This window comes from Anabrus simplex, chromosome 2, assembly GCF_040414725.1.
Source record: "Anabrus simplex isolate iqAnaSimp1 chromosome 2, ASM4041472v1, whole genome shotgun sequence".
NCBI lineage: Eukaryota > Metazoa > Arthropoda > Insecta > Orthoptera > Tettigoniidae > Anabrus > Anabrus simplex.
The window spans coordinates 292,926,285-292,948,812 of NC_090266.1; the positions used below are offsets into that span (position 1 = coordinate 292,926,285).

The 22,528-nt window shown below is 40.0% G+C and overlaps 1 protein-coding gene across 3 annotated transcripts in view; it reads left to right on the forward strand.

The window, feature by feature from the left end:
- Nucleotides 1-22,528, forward strand: part of LOC136862786 (uncharacterized) — a 156,299-nt gene that overhangs the window by 41,628 nt on the left and 92,143 nt on the right. For 2 of the 3 annotated variants that reach the window (XM_067139042.2, XM_067139044.2), the window contains exon 2: nucleotides 8,048-8,307. In XM_067139042.2, coding sequence (XP_066995143.2) covers nucleotides 8,048-8,307 — 260 coding nt within the window. The remainder of the gene's footprint in view (nucleotides 1-8,047; nucleotides 8,308-22,528) is intronic. The other variant, XM_067139043.2, reaches the window with a different exon arrangement.

The following is a 22,528-nucleotide window of genomic DNA, read 5'->3' on the forward strand; positions in this document are numbered from 1 at the left end:
AATAACTCCACTGATTCTAAAATAGCTAACTATATTCTTAACAAAATCCGTGCATGAGCACCTCATCAACACACAAAATTATACATATAATACACACATAAAATATTGCTGGAAGACTCCATATTTACAACAACAATGAAAACAGTGGGAAAACGAAAGCGAGAACTGAACTACCATTTGTAGATAGTCCGATGAACAATGTACATATATGTAGATAAATACCCTTCACTATCTCTGTATCAATACTACTTGCCAATTCTCATAATCAGCACTTCTAACATCACACAGATACTGTACCTTGTAATACTGTGTTCACAGACTTTAACGCTTGTTGTAAAGATATATACATTTAAGTAACACACGCTTATCGATCCTGAACATAAATTATGGAAAGTCTGAGATAGCTTTCACCAACATATAATGCCAGGCTACCACAAGTGCTACAATACTTAAGCACTCCACAATCAGCCACTTTCTATGAACATAACAAGACTACGCTCCACGAACGTTTGAAGTCCAGTCCATTGCAGCCGTGTCACTCCAGTACCGTGTATCAGCACCACTTCCTTCCCGTACTGTGTGTCAGTTGTGGTTCTCTTCCGTAGTGATTGTCTGGTTCCTGCCGTTTTTTCAACCTTTATAGACATCAGCATTCCCCTTCCTCTCAGATAATACGTCTGGATTGGTCCTTGCCAGCCAATTATGAGTGATGCTCTCGTCAAGACCATGCCCTGAACCCATACTTGGTCCCAAGAAATAAACACGCTGGGGTATATCACATGACTCATAGAACTTTCCTAGTACAATAACATCAACAAACACATCTCATCAGACACTGGGATGCCCGCATGAGTCGTCCAAATTACCAGAATCCAAGATAGCAATGTTTTCCCAGTGCAAAACAAATTACTGATACCTACATATGTGGATATCTCCCAGCTTACAAATATAAATGACAAAATATACAAATGAAATACTACTACTACTACTACTAATAATAATAATAATAATAATAAATCAAATACTGACGATAATATCTCTAACTTCTACATACAGTGCGAGGGTGTGATATATGTACTATCACAAATTGAATGTCAGATTGGTGATACAAAGCTAGAACAGGTCGATAATTTCAAGTATTTAGGTTTTGTGTTTTCCCAGGATGGTAATATAGTAAGTGAGATTGAATCAAGGTGTCGTAAAGCTAATGCAGTGAGCTCGCAGTTGCGATCAACGGTATTCTGTAAGAAGGAAGTCAGCTCCCAGACGAAACTATCTTTACATCGGTCTGTTTTCAGACCAACTTTGCTTTAGGGGAGCGAAAGCTGGGTGGACTCAGGATATCTTATTCATAAGTTAGAAGTAACAGACATGAAAGTAACAAGAATGATTGCTGGTACAAACAGGTGGGAACAATGGCAAGATGGTACTCGGAATGAGGAGATAAAGGCTAATTTAGGAATGAACTCGATGGATGAAGCTGTACGCATAAACCGTCTTTGGTGGTGGGTCATGTGAGGCGAATGGAGGAGGATAGGTTACCTAGGAGAATAATGGACTCTGCTATGGAGGGTAAGAGAAGTAGAGGTAGACCAAGACGACGATGGTTAGACTCGGTTTCTAACGATTTAAAGATAAGAGGTATACAACTAAATGAGGCCATAACACTAGTTGCAAATCGATGTAACTACTGCAAGCTATAGAAATACTGAATAGATAAACGTTGACTCAACTAAGTGTAAATAACAAGGATAATGGGCGCCACCTGCACAACAATTGCAGGAATATTTAATTATGTAGAGCAACGAGCCACTCCCTCTCCCAAGGCGACGGTCATCAGGCTGACGAGGCTCCAGACTTACTTTATAACCTTACCTGTTGCTATATAACCCCTGAAATTAAATTCGGGTAACATGCCAGGTTCAGCCTTACTCCACTGACAAAAGACTCACTTTAAGTTTTATTCTATGACTTTACTCCCAGAGTAAGAACTAATATGTGACAAACACCAACAAAAATCAACACTTATGCAATCCACTTAGTGCTTGCCGTTTACATAGAGCAAATATACACAATACTACCCAACAAAATCATATCTTCACGAGATTTACTCGTTTGTCGTTTACAAAGGCCAATTACAAACCACTAAAATCACCAATAAAATAAAATATCATTTAACGAGACCAACTCGTATTTGCCGTCTACAAAGGCAAATTACAAACCACTAAAATCACCAATAAAATAAAATATCATTTAACGAGACCAACTCGTGTGGGCCGTCTACAAACGCAAATTACAAACCACTAAAATCACCAATAAAAAATAAAATGTCATTTAACGAGACCAACTCGTGTTTGCCGTCTACAAAGGCAAATTACAAACCATTAAAATCACCAATAAAAATATAAAATATCATTTAACGAGACCAACTCGTGTTTGCCGTCTACAAAGGCAAATTACAAACCATTAAAATCACCAATAAAAAAATAGAACATCATTATACTTTTAACATACCTCCGGGTAAGAGCCCCACTGCACTCCACTGTTACCATGAATCCTAATCTGGTAGAGAAAAGTATGACGACTATTTCTCTACATATGGATGCAACCTTCTTTACGAAGAGCATCCCTAACCTTATTTACACTTCTTCGTCGACGTCTTGAATCCTTTCCAATTGCCGGCTGGGCAGAAAGCGTTACATGTCCAGAGGCAAGCAAACAGCAAAATTCTCCATCAACAGAAGCTGCATACTCGGCTGACAAGTTACAAACAAACACTTTCTTTTACAGAAAGTCCACTGCAAAGCCGGTAAGTCGTTATGATTATACCATGTTCACTCCGTAACAGATACCCACGAACAATAGCAGATCGCATAGCAAACTGCGCAAATACACTGACTGACAGAGCAAATTCAACACCAAGAAGGAGTGGTTCGAAAAGGATGAAAGTTGGGGAAAAAACAGAGACGGCACGGACGAATAATTGATGTTTATTTCAAACCGATATGCAGGTTACATAATGCGCACGGCATCGACTCAGTAGGATGTAGGACCACCGCGAGCGGCGATGCACGCAGAAACACGTCGAGGTACAGAGTCAATAAGAGTGCGGATGGTGTCCTGAGGGATGGTTCTCCATTCTCTGTCAACCATTTGCCACAGTTGGTCGTCCGTACGAGGCTGGGGCAGAGTTTGCAAACGGCGTCCAATGAGATCCCACACGTGTTCGATTGGTGAGAGATCCGGAGAGTACGCTGGCCACGGAAGCATCTGTACACCTCGTAGAGCCTGTTGGGAGATGCGAGCAGTGTGTGGGCGGGCATTATCCTGCTGAAACAGAGCATTGGGCAGCCCCTGAAGGTACGGGAGTGCCACCGGCCGCAGCACATGCTGCTCGTAGCGGTGGGCATTTAACGTGCCTTGAATACGCACTAGAGGTGACGTGGAATCATACGCAATAGCGCCCCAAACCATGATGCCGCGTTGTCTAGCGGTAGGGTGCTCCACAGTTACTGCCGGATTTGACCTTTCTCCACGCCGACGCCACACTCGTCTGCGGTGACTATCACTGACAGAACAGAAGCGTGACTCATCGGAGAACACGACGTTCCGCCATTCCCTCATCCAAGTCGCTCTAGCCCGGCACCATGCCAGGCGTGCACGTCTATGCTGTGGAGTCAATGGTAGTCTTCTGAGCGGACGCCGGGAGTGCAGGCCTCCTTCAACCAATCGACGGGAAATTGTTCTGGTCGATATTGGAACAGCCAGGGTGTCTTGCACATGCTGAAGAATGGCGGTTGACGTGACGTGCGGGGCTGCCACCGCTTGGCGGCGGACGCGCCGATCCTCGCGTGCTGACGTCACTCGGGCTGCGCCTGGACCCATCGCACGTGCCACATGTCCCTGCGCCAACCATCTTCGCCACAGGCGCTGCACCGTGGACACATCCCTATGGGTATCGGCTGCGATTTGACGAAGCGACCAACCTGCCCTTCTTAGCCCGATCACCATACCCCTCGTAAAGTCGTCTGTCTGCTGGAAATGCCTCCGTTGACGGCGGCCTGGCATTCTTAGCTATACACGTGTCCTGTGGCACACGACAACACGTTCTACAATGACTGTCGGCTGAGAAATCACGGTACGAAGTGGGCCATTCGCCAACGCCGTGTCCCATTTATCGTTAGCTACGTGCGCAGCACAGCGGCGCATTTCACATCATGAGCATACCTCAGTGACGTCAGTCTACCCTGCAATTGGCATAAAGTTCTGACCACTCCTTCTTGGTGTTGCATTTGCTCTGTCAGTCAGTGTACGTAGCTCCCGCAGACCGGTACAAATAAGAAACACACTGAATCAGCATCAGAGTCAGAATCAGAATAGGTATCAGAATCAGATTGAGAATGCCTCGCTGCACACGCGTACACACTTATATAGGCTTGCTACACGTGGTTATAGCGTCCTGAAAAGTTTACTGGTAGCAACGCTCTCACAGGCACTTCTTCCCGCGTCACTCAGTCAACCCAAACCTCGCTCAAAACAAAGCCCTCGCATTGGCTATCGAGTATTTTATGTGACATAGAACGTCCACTCATGTATGTCCACATTGATCCACTCCAATTCTTCTAACGATACAACCTGCCGTACCCCGTGTTTCCAAGCCACTTAGTTGCAACACACACAGCTGACCTCAACCGTCCTTCCCGATATAATCGCTGTTTTCCCGGTTGCACAATCCTTACGGCTAGGTCATATTTACAGACTGTTACCCAAACGGAAATTTATACAAAATATAATAATGCACATATGCAATATTCCCTAACTACACATTCTTCTTATAATATTACGTTTTTACATTGTAAACAAACAAAATTACATGATTTTAACATTACAAACTATATACGAAAATTTTCTAACCAAAAAACTCGGGGATCGTACATACATACGGTTACATCGAAGACTGTGGTGACGTTTTGTAAAGTCACAGAGGCTTGCTGACTGAACGCTGAAAGGCATAACAGTCTATAATGATAAAATAAAATGTATGTTTAAATCAGAATAAAACTAAATATTTAAAGAAAATTATGCAGTCAAAATAGTAAAACAAGTAAAATCAAAATACATGCAAGGGAAAGGTTAGTATTCTGAATAAAAGTGAATTCTTGATTATTAGTGATAACCGATTTCTGAAGGGCATTTATTTATTATTCATTTCTTCTTAAGAGAAAACTATTTCCTTGTGAATGTGCCTTAATAAAACATGTATCTTTATATATAGAAGTTCTCCCTCACCGCATCTCTCTATCCACAAGGATATGAAAATTATGTTACATGGATTCATAATATTATTTTAAGCAATAAGGATGCTGATTATCTCATTTTTCTCACTTATTCCATTATGTGGAATCTATAGGATTTTGTATGGATGCTCGTATATTATTGGCCTATGAATGAGTGGAACTACCCAAGGATATTGAGGTAAATAAACAACTTATTTTGATGAGGATTATATGACTAATCTGAAAAAAATGGTTTCTAGTATTAAAGTTGATTCTCCATTTTTGGGGGGACCCTGGGAAAAAACCGTAAGATATGGGAAAAGGGAACCGGAAAAGAAATTAAAACCATCAACAGTTTGGCTAAACATCAAAATAATTAAATGCGTATAATTAAAATCTAACAAACAGCCATAAAAGAAACTAAACTACAGCCCTAATGGGCCTTGGCCTACCAACCGACCGCTGCTGAGCCCAAAGTTCTGCCGATTACGAGGTGACGCATGGAAGGCTTGGGAGAAAGGAGACGACCTGCTCGACTAAGTGGTGTGTTCTGGGCTGTCAGTGGAGAGATGGCGTGGAATGACATCAGTAGACGAATAATTTTGTGTGACGTCTTTAAAAGTAGGAAAGATCTCAATATGAAGATAAAGCTGGAATTCAAGAGGACAAATTGGGGCAAATATTCGTTTATAGGTAGGGGAGTTAGGGATTGGAATAACTTACCAAGGGAGATGTTCAATAAATTTCCAATTTCTTTACGATCATTTAAGAAAAGGCTAGGAAAACAACAGATAGGGAATCTGTCATCTGGGCGACTGCCCTAAATGCAGATCAGTAGTGATTGATTGATTGATTGATTGATTGATTGATTGATTGATTGATTGATTGATTGATTGATTGATTGATTGATTGATTGATTTGAGGTCACTAATTAGGTCACCAACATCTAGGTTTTGATATGGCATTCAGTTTTCTTTGAACAAGGATATTGTTTTTAATTTAAAGTTTAAAGTCTCCCAAGGCAGTAAGTGTTTTGTTTATTTGGTAGAGATGTCTGTACATACAGCACACTGTTACAGGGCAGTGTATGTCACTAGCAGCCATCTGACATGACTGCAATGCTTGCCACAACCCTCTCATAGTGGCCAACATCCTCTATAGGCCTGCTGTATACTGTAGTGTTTGTGATGCTACATTCTGTTTGTTTTTCCTCACTTTTTTACAGCAAAATTTTACAATTTATTGTACACTGACTGACAGAGCAAATGCAACACCAAGAAGGAGTGGTCAGAACTTTATGCCAATTGCAGGGTAGACTGACGTCACTGAGGTATGCTCATGATGTGAAATGCGCCGCTGTGCTGCGCACGTAGCGAACGATAAATGGGACACGGCGTTGGCGAATGGCCCACTTCGTACCGTGATTTCTCAGCCGACAGTCATTGTAGAACGTGTTGTCGTGTGCCACAGGACACGTGTATAGCTAAGAATGCCAGGCCGCCGTCAACGGAGGCATTTCTAGCAGACAGACGACTTTACGAGGGGTATGGTGATCGGGCTGAGAAGGGCAGGTTGGTCGCTTCGTCAAATCGCAGCCGATACCCATAGGGATGTGTCCACGGTGCAGCGCCTGTGGCGAAGATGGTTGGCGCAGGGACATGTGGCACGTGCGAGGGGTCCAGGCGCAGCCCGAGTGACGTCAGCACGCGAGGATCGGCGCATCCGCCGCCAAGCGGTGGCAGCCCCGCACGCCACGTCAACCGCCATTCTTCAGCATGTGCAAGACACCCTGGCTGTTCCAATATCGACCAGAACAATTTCCCGTCGATTGGTTGAAGGAGGCCTGCACTCCCGGCGTCCGCTCAGAAGACTACCATTGACTCCACAGCATAGACGTGCACGCCTGGCATGGTGCCGGGCTAGAGCGACTTGGATGAGGGAATGGCGGAACGTCGTGTTCTCCGATGAGTCACGCTTCTGTTCTGTCAGTGATAGTCACCGCAGACGAGTGTGGCGTCGGCGTGGAGAAAGGTCAAATCCGGCAGTAACTGTGGAGCGCCCTACCGCTAGACAACGCGGCATCATGGTTTGGGGCGCTATTGCGTATGATTCCACGTCACCTCTAGTGCGTATTCAAGGCACGTTAAATGCCCACCGCTACGTGCAGCATGTGCTGCGGCCGGTGGCACTCCCGTACCTTCAGGGGCTGCCCAATGCTCTGTTTCAGCAGGATAATGCCCGCCCACACACTGCTCGCATCTCCCAACAGGCTCTACGAGGTGTACAGATGCTTCCGTGGCCAGTGTACTCTCCGGATCTCTCACCAATCGAACACGTGTGGGATCTTATTGGACGCCGTTTGCAAACTCTGCCCCAGCCTCGTACGGACAACCAACTGTGGCAAATGGTTGACAGAGAATGGAGAACCATCCCTCAGGACACCATCCGCACTCTTATTGACTCTGTACCTCGACGTGTTTCTGCGTGCATCGCCGCTCGCGGTGGTCCTACATCCTACTGAGTCGATGCCGTGCGCATTGTGTAACCTGCATATCGGTTTGAAATAAACATCAATTATTCGTCCATGCCGTCTCTGTTTTTTCCCCAACTTTCATCCCTTTCGAACCACTCCTTCTTGGTGTTGCATTTGCTCTGTCAGTCAGTGTATATTTAACTGTTAATATTCTTCCTTCTAATATAAGAATAGTGTTCTGTTGCATAAAAACCCATTATTCTTACTTATAAGCCTATTTTGCTGAATTTATGTTTAGCAGGATGTTCTTCACGACCTGTTGAGAAAAGGAGACCTGATAAAATATATGTACAGGGAAGGCGAGGATTTACCTCACGATCATTGTCAAATGACCCATGGCAAAGGACTTGGGCTGTGAGCAGACCAAGCAGTATTCCATTCTACCAAAAGTTCCGTTTACCTGCTGAGTTTGCTGTTTTCATCCAGCTGCACTCAAGAAAGTTGTACACTGTATGCCATGGTCTTCTAGCTGGATTTGGTTTTGCGCACTGTGTTCTGGTAATTAATTATTTGACTCTTTTCAATAATTAATAATAATAATATGATGATGACAATGATGGTTATATACCATTTTATGCATACATTTTTGTGGTTCCTTTCATCACCAGGTTTAATTACTTTGTCAACACTACAATCTGTACTTTCAGTAAACTTTTAAAGCTGACAGTAAGAAATGTTGTGAGAATTATTTCTGGGTGGACATCATCAGTCACCATTGATCTGCATTTAGGGCAGTCACACAGGTGGCAGATTCCCTATCAGTTGTTTACCTAGTCTTAAATGATTTCAAAGAAGTTGATTAAAACATCTCCTTTGGTAAATTATTCCATTTCCTAACTCTTCTTACTATAAACAATTATTTGCCCCAATTTGAACTCTTGAATTCCAAATTTATCTTTCTTACTTTCAAAAATACCATTCAGACTTATTCATCTACTAACATCATTCCACATCATCTCTGTACTGACAGCCTGGAACATACCACTTGGTTGATAACCTAATCTCCTTTCTCCCAAGTCTTTCCGTCTGTAATTTACAACAATTTCATAACACTGCTCTTTTGTTGGAATTCACCCAGAATAAATTGTGCTGTTTTTCTGTGGATTTTTTTCTAGTTCTTGAATCAAGTCATTTTAGCGAAGATCCCATACACTGGAGCCATACTCTAATTGTGGTTTTACCCTCTCATTTACATTCTTTCTACTACCCCTAAATACCCTCATAACTATATTAAGAGATGTGTAACCTGTATTTACAATCATGTTCATGTCTAACGTAAACCCTAGGGTCCTTTTTTGTGCCAGCACCAGCAGCTTTATATTTTTGTTCTGTATTAAAGGTGGAGTTTAGGAAAAAAATAGAATATTTGAGTGCATGTGAGGAATATTATTCAATTTACAGTATTACCCCACTTTTACGTTCCCATATTCAATGTTATCCCATCGTTTACAACATTTTTTGGAGGTCCCATCAGATTTCCTATGATCACAGTATATAAAAATATTCAGATTTACTTTTGCGACACTTTAAGTTTCCCACCAATTACGCCAAGCCAGGCTGTTCGAGAGGGGAAGAGGGGGAAAATCAAAGTAAAGCAGCATCGCAACTCACCTAAAACGCTTTGAGCAACCATGGCATGATAACCAAACAACCATGATCTAACTCTTAGTGCAGAACTTTCACCTCTCTTGTGGCTAGACATGCGGTGGCGCTTAACCCGCGTATATTCATTCTTTCAGAAGTTACATTGGTGTACAGCCGTGAAGTTATCAAGTTATTCAGCGTTCATCTTGCTTGTGTTGGTTTGTTAATTTGTGGTTGTTGTTTTGCTTGCTATTGTTGTTGCAGTTGTTAAAGTTATTGTTGCTGATTCGTCGCATTTACTCTTTTTTTTTTTTTGTTTTGGTTTTTTTTTTTTTTACCCGAGTCAAATAGCCAAAGTACAGTAGAGTCTCGTTAATCCAAAGTAATTGGGACCGGAGTCTGTTTGGATTACAAAATTTTCGGATTAACCGGAAAAATTTTCTAGTAATAATGTTATTGTTTTTACGTCCTGCTAACTACTTTTATGATTCCAGAGATGCCTGTGTGCCGGAATTTTCTCCCACAGGAGTTATTTTATGTGCCAGTAAATCTGCTTACACGAGGCTGTCGTATTTGAGCACCTTCAAAACCACCGAACTGAGCCAGGATCGTACCTGCCAAGTTGGGGTCAGAAGGCCAGTGCCTCAACCGTCTGAGAAAAATAGTTTCTACAATACAGTACAGTACATACTGTAATTTGAAATGTCCATTCTTTAGCAGTTACATTAATAAAATACTGTATAAAATTACAGTAGGGTAGTTAAGAACCCGTCAAGGAGGGAACGACAATGAAAATCACATTAGCGAATGGATGGAAGCTGACTGTCATCAATTACAAGCAGACCAAGAAATTGTAGCTATGGTGGAGAAAGAATCTGGACATGATGAGGAGCAGAGTGACGACGAAGAAGACCACGATGAACAACCGTTGTCACATTCAGATGCCGCGGCCACCTTAGAGCTTGCCGCACGCTATGTCGAGCAACACTCCGCTGCTTCGCCCACTGATGTGATGTTTATGAGACGCTGGTTTAACACTGCATCTTCGAGTAGGTTCCAATCACTACGCCAAAAGAAACTAACAGACTTTGTAAAGATAAACGACCAGTGATTGATGGTTTATGATGTATAATTATGTTTACATTAAGTTATTCTCGTAAAATATGACTAATAAAATGCAAGTAAATCTTCATTCTATAATAATATGTTCTTTAATTTCAATAAGGAGATTTTAAAAAAATGAAAATTTCAGTTCGGATTAACCGGACTTTCAGACTAACGGGGTTCGGATTAATGGGACTCTACTGTAATTTATTATAGTCTTCTAGACATGCCGTTTGTTTATGTCTGTACATATTTTTAAATCCTTCTTTGTTATTGCTTAATTGTTGGTGTTCACTTTCCTGGCTGATAATGGGGGGGGGGGAGGGAAACTTTCATTAAGAAAGACTTGCAACCAAGTTGCAAAAAAAAAAAAAAAAAAGAAAAAAGGGAAATATGCATCATATTCAAATTATGAAGAAATGGGAAAATACAGTAAAAAGTTTGTTTGAAACTTCAATAGACGCGGCATTCTGATCGATGGTGTGCTCTTAAGGGAAAAGGTGCGCAAATTGGTGAACATTCTTGGCATTGAAAATTTTAGCGAATCCAGTGGCTGGATCGACTGATTTGCGAGAAAGTATAGCATAACCTATAAAATTGTTTGGGGGAATCAAATACAGTTAGTGATGAAACTGTGGAAGAGTGGATCGATGGAAGATTGCAGGAGCTAACAAGCAAATATGAACCCAGGAACTACAGTGAGCAGCTGTACAAGCAATACTAGCATTGGGCAACACAATATTACATTCATCATTGCAATCTTCTTCCTTTCTTTCTTGGTTGGAAGCAGTAACTTCAGCTCCTGTAGCAAGCCACATATGTATTAGGTTCTCAATAAGCCCTCCATTGTCCTCATCTGGCGAGTCTTTGTCCGCAAGGGCAATAGGCTCTGAAGGTTCTATATAAATCGTATCAACTTCTTCAACTCTCTTCTCTACCTCCTCAAGAATTTCTGCTAATCTCAAGCCCCTGAAATAAATCTAAATCGCATAAATGCCTCTATTCAACTATAATTTCCTCTCATATAAAAGAGAAAATTTCCTATCCCCATGTGTAGTAATAATAATAATTGTATCAACAGTACACCTTCCCCAGCTATTTAAACTGATAAAAGTAAACTTCCAGCTGCTTGATACTATATATTTGCTTTAAGTAATTAACGACATGTTTAATTCCATCTTCAACTACATAACATTGCTTGGGTGAAATTACATAGAATTTGATTCTTCTAAAAAAAAAAAATCTTAAAATAGTACCTTTATTATGCTTAAAACAAAATTATTTTTTAAAATGATAAAAATAATTAAAATGTGTGGGGAGGGTTGAGTGAGGCGGTAAAATGGGAAGGGAAGATGGATCTACTTAAGATTTAAAACAATTTCATATTCACTTAAATAGTTAAAAATTTGTTAGTATACAGCACTTTTGTTTATATGTGATGTGTATGGTTTTCTTAGTTGTTCATTTTTAAAAAAGTTCTTGAAAAGGACTTTTTCATGTCGATTAATTAAAAAACTGTTCTCTTCTGCTGCTCTTTTTTTCTGAAGTGAGTTATTGTCATTTGATTTAATTTGGTGGAAAATGGTTTCTTGAAATTTTGTTTATTAAGGGATCCTCTGAAGCTTATTGCAGTCCTATTGATGTTATAAAAAACCTTCCCCAAAGTCTTGTTATGTTGGCAACCCACTGTGTCCTTGGAGGGGTCAATGCTGAACCAGAAGACATATGGAAAATATGCATTAATTTCACATTGTGTGTACTCCCTATTATAAACCTAACTCTTAGAATTAACATACTACAGAGCTCAACCCAGAATTGCCTAATTCCCATGTCTGCCCTGTAAGTCACCAAACTCCCTTGAAATTCCCTACAGCAAAGGTGGTGCTGGTAGGCATCTATACAGCATAATACAGTTGAAACTGGTTTATACGTAACCCAGTTTTACATAGTTCTTGTTTTGTGTAGTTTTACACAAGTCCCGACAAACACGCCATTTAAGTATATGTACTGACTTTGAGTTACGCGTAACTGACTTGTATGTAATTCTCCTGTATATGTAGGTAATTTTTGAAAGAGTGATTAAGCTCTGTGTCCTCAATTTGGGCCTTTATTGTTTTTACAGTGTTTCTGTGCCAACGATAGTTAGGATACATATGGACAGAAAGATCTCAACCTATACAGCGAGAAATGACTCGGGCGCGAATCACGGAAAGATACAAGTAAAGCGGTTGCCTTTGACAGTGTATGAGCCTACATTTTTGGTCTTGCAGACCTGTATTGTGTCTCTTCACATGGTGCACGTCTAGACTGAACTAATAGCCATGTGTCTGCCCGAACAATCACAAAGCCTGCCGCTGCGCCATGTGCTTAAGAATCCAGCTGCAGGCACTTTCCAGTTTTTCCCCATATTGACTACATGTGCAGGCTCAAAACAGCTGTGTATAGTGCAGACTCTATGTCTACACGAAAGTGCAAAGTGTGGCGCCCAGCCAACAAACGTATTCTTTTGAAACCACCTCAATTTCTGCTCAGCTACTATAATTGGTGGAAAGATAATAGGTTACTCGTTAGAGGATAAAGTCTGGTTCATACAGGAAGTGGAGGAATATCTGCATCAATGGAAAGCAGAAATAGTGATGACACTAAACATAAAGTCTACTACTTTAAGTACCCTCATCAAAAGGAAGGAGAAAATCTTGGCAGGAATTGCATAAACTAGAGCCAAAGTCTGCAAAAAGCAATCGTCTACAAGGGGGAAAATTTACAGACACAAAGAAGGTACTTTAAAACTGTGACAAAACCAGACTCTTTTATAATCTGTTTCCAAGTATAACACTTGCTGGGAAACGAGGTCCTTGCCATGGAGGGAAGAGGAGTAAGGTCCGTGCAACTGTTCTGTTGGCTACAAATTCTGATGTTTCGCATAAACTTTGACCCCTAATTATAGGAATGTAGCAGAATCCACGCTGCTTCAAAAACATTGAGACAAAACCTACGGATCATAAGGCAAAGAAAAACATGTGGATGACAATGGCATCGATGAAAAAGGCTTAAAAAATTAGACAAACTCGTGAAGAAAAAAAGAAGTTTCTTCTGTTTATAGATCGTTGTGCTGCTCATCCACCCCAGATGTCTCTACAGAATGTTTCAGTGGAGTTCCTTCCATCTAGCTGTAACATTGTGCTTCAGCCACTAGACTTGGGCATGTAGGGGAAGAGAGTAGACAAGCGGGGCATCCGGAAAGAGATATTAAAGCATCATTTCCTGTAAGTTTCCGTGTTTGTGCCCTGCACAGCGTGAAACACACTGCAAAAATGAAATTAAAAAATGGTAACGTTCTAAAGTCGAGTTTAAAGGCCTGGCCTGTCACATTAGGAAATCTAAATAACGTGATGATATTTGGTATTAATAGTGCCGGGCTGAATGACTCAGATGGTTGAGGCGCTGGCCTTCTGACCCCAACTTGGCAGGTTCAATCCTGGCTCAGTTCGGTGGTATTTGAAGGTGCTCAAATACGTCAGCCTCGTGTCGGTAGATTTACTGGCAGATAAAAGTACGCCTGCAGGACTAAATTCTGGCACCTCGGCATCTCCGGAAACCGTAAAATTAGCTAGTGGGACGTAAAGCAAATAACATCATCATCGGTTTTAATAGGGGTGCACGTTTCTGATTAACACCCATCAAAACACAGTAATAATGTACGGATCTACTTTGACCTTAGTTCTATGAGCCTGTATCCTAGGATACTCTGTTCTAAACTTAGCATTTGATACCTGTCATTACCACAGGATTTGCTTGGAATTTTTACTTCTATTATATAACTTATGTTACGTGGATATGTCATTTCAGTAATTATTTTGTAGTGTGGCCCACTTGGACATGCACGGAATGTATTGTGGTTACCAATATGCTTCATAAAACAAATGCCATGTACTTACCTGAAATCGGGAGGAGTTTTACTTCTAGGATTTCAGCTTTGTACATCAGTCAGTTAGCGCATAATAATCAGTATAAAGATGCGACATTATCCAGGCATGATGATCAGATGCTGCTCAGTGATACGCCGCCATTACTAGCATGGTTGCATGTGAGGGAGCGACACGTCAGTATGCTATGGTAGCGCACCGCCCTAGGTTATCAACCAAGAGAGCTTGGCCAGCTACATGCTGCAGAGGCTGACACAGAAGTTGTTCACGATTGAACTTATATTTCTTTGTTGATTTTCCAGTGAGCCTTCACTGGGAGAAAATAAAATTTGCTGGGGATCAATTTTTGTTTCAGAACACTATGTCCTCTCACAATTTCTGTAACTTATTTTCAGACCATGTATATTTTTCTTTTCACTCATTCATGTAAGACTAGAGATGGAGGTTGTCAAGCAGTTGTTTCTGAGGGTGCTTAACAAGTTGCAAGTATATTGCCTTGAAACTACCGAAAGAGTGTGATATGCGGTTCAGATTGTGTAGCTGTATTCTTGCATTCAGGAGATGGTGGATTTGAACTCCACTGCCAATAGGCCTGCAGTTGTTTTCTGTGGTTTACCCATTTTCACACCAGGCAAATACTGGGACTGTTCCTTATGGCATGGTTACTTCCTTCTCACTACTAGTCCTTTCCCCTCCGTGCATTGCCAAAAACCATTCTTTGTTTGTCTAACATTAAAGCACTAGCAAAATAGAAAATATTGCCTTTAAACTATATACATTATATATTTTCCTATGTGCTGAACCGTTAAATATCACTGACATGTTCATGAGATTAAAAGCTGAGCTGGTATTACAGTACTTCACCCAGGTTCTTCTCAATCACCATTTCTGTTAAACATTTGTTCTTTTCTGATTCCAGTGCTGTTAGTACCTTTGGCCTTCATGGTTCTTCATATCTGTTTACTCACCTGGTTAACTTATTTTAATAAGACTTTAAAGCTCTACCCAATGATCTATGCCAATGTACTCAGGAGACAGGTTTTGAATTTCACTGACAGCCATCCTTCAGTATATGTTTTGTTGTTTCCTATTTGAACTCCAGGAAAATGTTCAGACATACCTCTCTATCACCAATTCCTTTACTTACAAAGGCAGGCATTAGAATAGACACCAGTAGTACAGGTTATCAGATAAATAATGTAGAAGGTAATTTACAGGGTGTAAAAATCTCCTCAAAACAGGGGGACAGATTAATTTTGAATGATGAGCCATGTAATCATTTTATTTCATTCGTAATGTAACAGCCTGCCCCAGTTAAAACTAGTTTTGTTGAAAATGTAATGCAGAATATTCTTATAAACCAAAAACCAGTCTCTTTGTTAATACTTAGAAAAAGACTTATGAAAATCTGAAAGACTTTAATCTTACTTCTATCATTTAAAATCATCACATAGATGATAAGAAACAAAATTGGTTTTCTTCAACTTGAAGAGTGGAATTTAGTAGATTGTAGTGATAATTATCAGTCCTAAATTGAATAGATGCCTAGTAATCAGCTGGAAGTTAGGACTACAGATATACCGTATTTAATCGTGTGTTAGATCCCCTCACGTATTAGACCCCCCCTGGCTTTTTGGGACAAAGAAAATTTTAAAAACAAATCTCGCATACAAGACCCCCCAACGTACGGTAATTCATCAGAGAAGAACAACTATTCCACTTCGAAGCGAGTACAAGCCTTACTGCTGCTCACAAATTTGTGAATAGTTTTGTCGTATGACCCACGCAATGAAAACGCGTCAAAGTCATGTGGTACATCTATGTTTCGTAGTTAAGAAATGTCGCCTCCATAGCGTAGGCCTACTGCAGCACTGATGACGTCGTACAAATAAGTGAATAGTTTCATGAGCCGATGACCTTCGATGTTAGGCCCCTTTAAACAACAAGCAACAAGAATAGTTTCATGTCCGACCTGCATAATTAAAGCACACATCAGTCATGCTATATGTCTGTTTTTTGTAGTTAAGAATGTCCGCCAGCGTAATGATTAGCACACTTAGCTGCCGTTCTTCGGTGCCTGAGTTCGATTCGCGGTACCGTACTTCCAAAGATTTAAGAATGGAGGGTAAGTTGATGTGTAGTAAAAATGGTACATGCAGCTCCTCTCCATTGAGGTCTGCACAACCTCGGGATGAGGAAACGAGTTTACTTTAGTTAAAAAATATTCACGATTGTTGCTATTAGTACACAGGCGAGATCATTAACAAACTGATAGTTTAATATCTTATAACTTGGGCCATTATAGCCTATGTAATCTTTGGAGAGAAGTGGGTTTAAAATGCGATAAAAATAATCCAATCATAATGATTGTTTTACTCGCCAATGTACTTAAATAATAATAATAGTAACAATGGTATTGATTTTATGTCCCTACTAACTACTTTTATGATGTTCGGAGTTGCCAAACAGAACATACTATGCATTAATAAAAGAAATATGGAGGCAACAAATGTGAGAAATTAAACATTATGATAATTTCCTTTGGCTATTTCTAGCCGGGTACAGCCCTTGTAAGGCAGACCCGCCCGATGGGGGTGGGCGGCGTCTGCCACGTGTAGGTAACTGCATGTTATTGTGGTAGAGGATAGTGTTGTGTGTGGTATGTGAGTTGCAGGGATGTTGGGGACAGCACAAATACCCAGTCCCTGAGCCAAGGGAATTAACATTTAACGTTAAAATTTCCGAGCTGGCTGAGAATCAAACCTGGGATCCCTGTAACCAAAGGCCAGCATTTAGCCATGAAGCCAGCCTAAACATTATGATAAAAGAACGCATTACTGCCACACTAGGAAATATCCATAAATGCGACAAGCTTTCCTGTTATTTATTTTTATTCTCTCCATCGTGGAACTCCCACACTATCCTTGCGATCCTTGAATACTCGCGATTGCCGTGAAGATGACGTCATTTGGAATTGACGACACACTGGTAGCAGGGAAGTTGGCAGCACAAATCGTCAGATCCCTCCATCTAAATCATGCTCCAAAATTGCAGACATGTGTTCTGTGAATATCGTCACATAATACTGTATTACATGCTTACTTTTTTATACCATGATTTGTAGCTCTATCAAGGTCTTATAAATCATAAAAGTACTGAGAAGGTCATTCTGTGGCAGAACATGGTGTTGTGTTCACTGCACAAAAATTGAGGTTATCGCATATTGGACCCCCTTTACTTTTTTGGCTGTAATTGTGAAGAAAAAAAGGGTCTAATACGCAAGTAAATACGGTATTTTTATGAGCAGCTCAATAAATTAGTTTTTCTGGCTGATTAGATATCAGCTGTGATAAAAATTTGTAGCTTTAATGGTATATCATGATGAAGTTAAAAAGAATGAGAAATTAGAATTCCTAATATATATGTAAATGATTTTGGAAATCTTAATGCATTGAAATGCATTTGGAGGAATTTGGTTTTTGTTCTAGATGACCGTCTTGTAAAGGTAGAAGATTACCTTGAAGGCGATGTGCATGGGATTAGAATCCACAGGACGATGATATAGATATGTGTATCATCTGTGCAAGAGATTCTTTGATGTTTTTAATAAATAAATAAATAAATAAATGAAAACAAGATTGAGAGTACGACTGCACCTCAAGAATGCATGGACTTTATAGCTTTGAAGGATATTGAAATTCATGTTGTTTGCCTGGTGTCATTGTTGTTTCTACAGCTGAAAAGTTTGGAACCATGTCTTTCTTTTGTGTGTACTGTATCCATGCTTGCTTACGTGGTAAGTCACTGCTCTCCTTCTGTTTCCTATGTTGAGTAGTCAGCCCAAAGACTGGTTTGGATCCTCAACATCTCTGCCATCAGCTGTCATAGATAGCCTTGGCATTGCTAAAGGAGGCATCCCTGTGAAATGGGGAGTGGGGTGGTTTCATGTTGTTTTCCTCACTAGGCCAGATGTTGCTATTACATATCAGTCTGACAAGCCACTGATGTGTATGCTCCAGCTTTCCCTATGAGTGACATTTTACACCATTCATAACAAGGAATAAGGAAGGAATGGCATTACTAGCATCGCTCATACCTCATTCACTGTCATTTTATTAAAATGAACAAAATGAACTATGCTTGCATTCACGAGATAGTGGATTCGAACCCCATTGTCGACAGCCCTGAAAATGGTTTTCACACCAGGCAAATGCTGGGGCTGTACCTTAATTATGGCCACGGTCGCTTCCTTCCCACTCGTAGCCCTTTCCTATGTCATCGTAGCAGTAAGACCTATCTGTGTCGGTGCGATGCAAAGCAAATTGTAAAAATAAAATACAAATACAGTCAAGTACGAGACTGGCAAGTCAATGAAAGTAACAGATTTGTTCTAGCCCATACCAGAAGGCATACTGTTTCTTGTACTTATATAATACTCTCAAGATACCCGTGCTTCGCTACGGTATTATACTGAAATTTATAATTGAATGCTTATTGTTTTAGATATATAATCCGCTGAAATTCGCGATCTAACTCGTGTTCTGCGAGAATCCACCAAAATTCCCGATATGACTCGTTTTTTATTAGATTACGGCACGTTTCCTCCCATTTTTTCAATCTTCCTTTCCAGCAATCGATTTCGTACTTCCCGGGCTAGGCTCAGGTATTCCTCCCGGTCAGTTGGGTCCGTAATTCTTTGCCATCTTTTCCTATAATCATTTTTAATATGGATAAAATCCTTCAGGAGATCCGGCGTGGTGTCTTATTGGGTGCCTTGGCGGCACTGAACCCGCGGCCGGACTGCATTCTTAGTCATTACCCGTCCAGGAGCCGTTTCCAGCGCGGTCCGCACATTTGACGACGGTCCGGAACATTATTATTATTATTATTATTATTATTATTATTATTATTATATGTTGCTGGAATGGCTGATGACAGCGAAAACCGGAGTATCCGGAGAAAAACCTGTCCCGCCCCCGTTTTGTCCAGCACGAATGTCACATGGAGTGACCGGGATTTGAACCACGGAACCCAGCTGTGAGAGGCCGGCGCGCTGCCGCCTGAGCAACGAAGTATCCCTATAAGTACATTAAGAACAGTAAAATCAATTGGTCTCACCTCCTTCTACACCCCATCGCCGTTACGTTTATTTACCGCCACACCCCCTCCCCCCCCAATAAAATTAAAAGGGCTTGTTTCTTTATGTTTAAAGGAGATTCCAAACACCAATGTTCACGTCTATTACCTTCAGTTTTGAGATATAAGTATCCCCATAAAAATAATTTACTTTTTTCACTTCATTTCACACTACCCCCCCCCCCCCCAAGTGAATTTTCCCGCAAAAATACTTGTTTCTTTAATAGTAAACGATCTTCTAAATACCAATTATCATGACTCTAACATCTTCAGTTTTTTATTTATGTCTCCTCATGAAAGGAATTCAACTCCTTTACACTCTCGCTCTCCAAGATGGTCCCCCCCCCCCCAAAACGCGTTTTCCTTTGTTTTAAAGGAGATCCAAATACGAATTTTCACGTCTGTAACAACTTTAGTTTTTATTAGATGTATGTATTCTCATACAATTAAGTCAATTAATTTTTCAATTCTTCCCCCCCCCCTTCATTGGATTTTCCGAGTATACGTGTTTCTTTACCTTTAAAGCAGATTGCAAATATCAAATTTCACGTCTGTAAGTCTGTAACATCTTCATTTTTGAGATATCAGTAGCCTAATTAAAAGAATTCAACACCATTTTCAGTCACTTTTACCCCCCCTCCTCACAAGTGGTATTTCCGAAAACTAAAAGTACACGTTTATTTATGTTTAATAGAGATAAAAAATACCATTTTTCACTTCTGTAACATGTTAAGTTTTTTTGGTATACTGTAAAAATTCTCATTTTAAAATTTCACCCCTTTTTAGTTCCCCTTAAGTGGAGTTTCCAAAAACAAATCACCTATGTTTCTTTATATTTACAGGAGATTCCAAACACCCACGTTTTACCCCTGTAACATTTTACGTTTCCAAGATATGCTGTAGATATCGTCTTTCAAAAAATTCACCCCAATTTGTCACTCCTGTTTAACCGCCATTAATTGGATTTTCCAAAAACTAAAAAATACGTGTTTCTTTATTTTGAAAGGAGATCCCCTATACAAATTTTCAGTTCTGTAATATCTTTCGTTTCTGAGATATATGTATCCTCATTAAAAGCATTCAACCCATTTTTCACCCTTTTACACCCCTCCTATTTGGATTTACAGGAAACAAAAAATACGTGTTCCTTTATTTTAAAGGAGATTCTAACTACCAATTTTTACATCTGTAAATTTTAAAGTTTTAAGATGTAGACACACTCATTTTAAAAAATTCACCCCCCCCCCCTTTCATCCCCAATATTTGGATTTTTCATAAACGAAAAAATACCTGTTTCTTTACTTTTAAATAGATCCCAAATACCAAATTTCAGGTCTGTAATATCTTCAGGTTCTGAAATATAAGTAGCCTCATTAAAGGCATTCAACCCCATTATTCACACTTTTACACCCTTCCTATTGGGATTTTCCGAAAACAAAAGAATACATCTTCCTTTATTTTTAATGGAGATTCGAAATACCAATTTTTACATCTATAAACTTTAAAAGTTTTGAGATATAGATACACTCATTTTTAAAAATCACACCCTTTTCACCCCACCCCCCCATTAACTGGATTTTCCAAAAACACAAAAATACGTGTTTCTTTATTTTTAAAGGAGATCCCAAACACCAATTTTCAGGTCTGTAATATCTTCAGGTTCTGAAATATAAGTAGACTCATGAAAGGCATTGGACCCCTTTTTCAACCTTTTCCACCCTTCCTATTAGGATTTTCCGAAAACAAAATATACGTGTTTCTTTAATTATAAAGGAGATTCTAAATACCAATTTTCACATCTATAACCTTTAAAAGTTTTGAGATATAGATACACTCACTTTAAAATATTACCCCTTTTCACCCCCCTTAATTGGATTTTCCAGAAACAAAAAAAATATGTGTTTCTTTATTTTTAATGGAGATTGTAAATACCAATTTTTACATCTGCAAACTGTAAAAGTTTGGAGATATAGATTCACTCATTTTAAAAATTCACCCCCTTTTCACCCTCCCGTTAATTGGATTTTTCAAAAACAAAAAAAATACGCGTTTCTTTATTTTTAAAAGAGATCAAAAGTACCAATTTTCAGGTCTGTAATATCTTCAGTTTCTGAAATATAAGTACCGGTATCGTGATTAAAGGCATTCAACCCATTTTTCCCCATTTTCACCCTTTTTCACCCCTCCTATTGGGATTTTCTGAAAACAAAAAAAATACATATTTCCTTATTTTTAAAGAAGATTCTAAATACCAATTTTTACATCTGTAAACTTTTAAAGTTTTGAGATATAGAAACACTCATTTTAAAATTTCATCCCCCCTTTTCACCCCCTTAGCGAAGGAATATCCAAAAATCCTCTCTTAGCGAGCACCTACATCTTAATATCAATATATCCCCAAAATTTCATTTCTTTATGTCCAGTAGTTTTGGCTCGGCGATGATGAATCAGTCAGTCAGTCAGTCAGTCAGGACAAGTTATTTTATACTAGCATGATACCCGTGCTTCGCTACGGTATTATACTGAAATTTATATTTTAATGCTTATTGTTTTATATATAATCCGCCGAAATTCGCGATCTGACTCTTTTTCTGAGAGAATCAGCCAAAATTCTCGATCTGACTCGTTTTCTAATAGATTACTGGAAGTTTCCTCCCACTTTTCAATCATTCCTTCCGGCAATCGATTTCGTACTTCCCGGGCTAGTTCCAGGTATACCACCCGGTCACTTGGGTCCCTAAATCTTTGCCATCTTTTCCTAAAAGCATTTTTAAAATGGAACAAATCCTTCTGATCAGGCGTGGTGTCGTCTTGGGTGTCTTGGCGGTACTGAACCCGCGACCAGACTGCATTCTTAGTCATTAGGGCCTGCCCGTCCAGGACCCGTTTCTAGCGCGGTCCGCACATTTGACGACGGTCCAGAACATTATTATTATTATTATTATTATTATTATTATTATTATTATTAT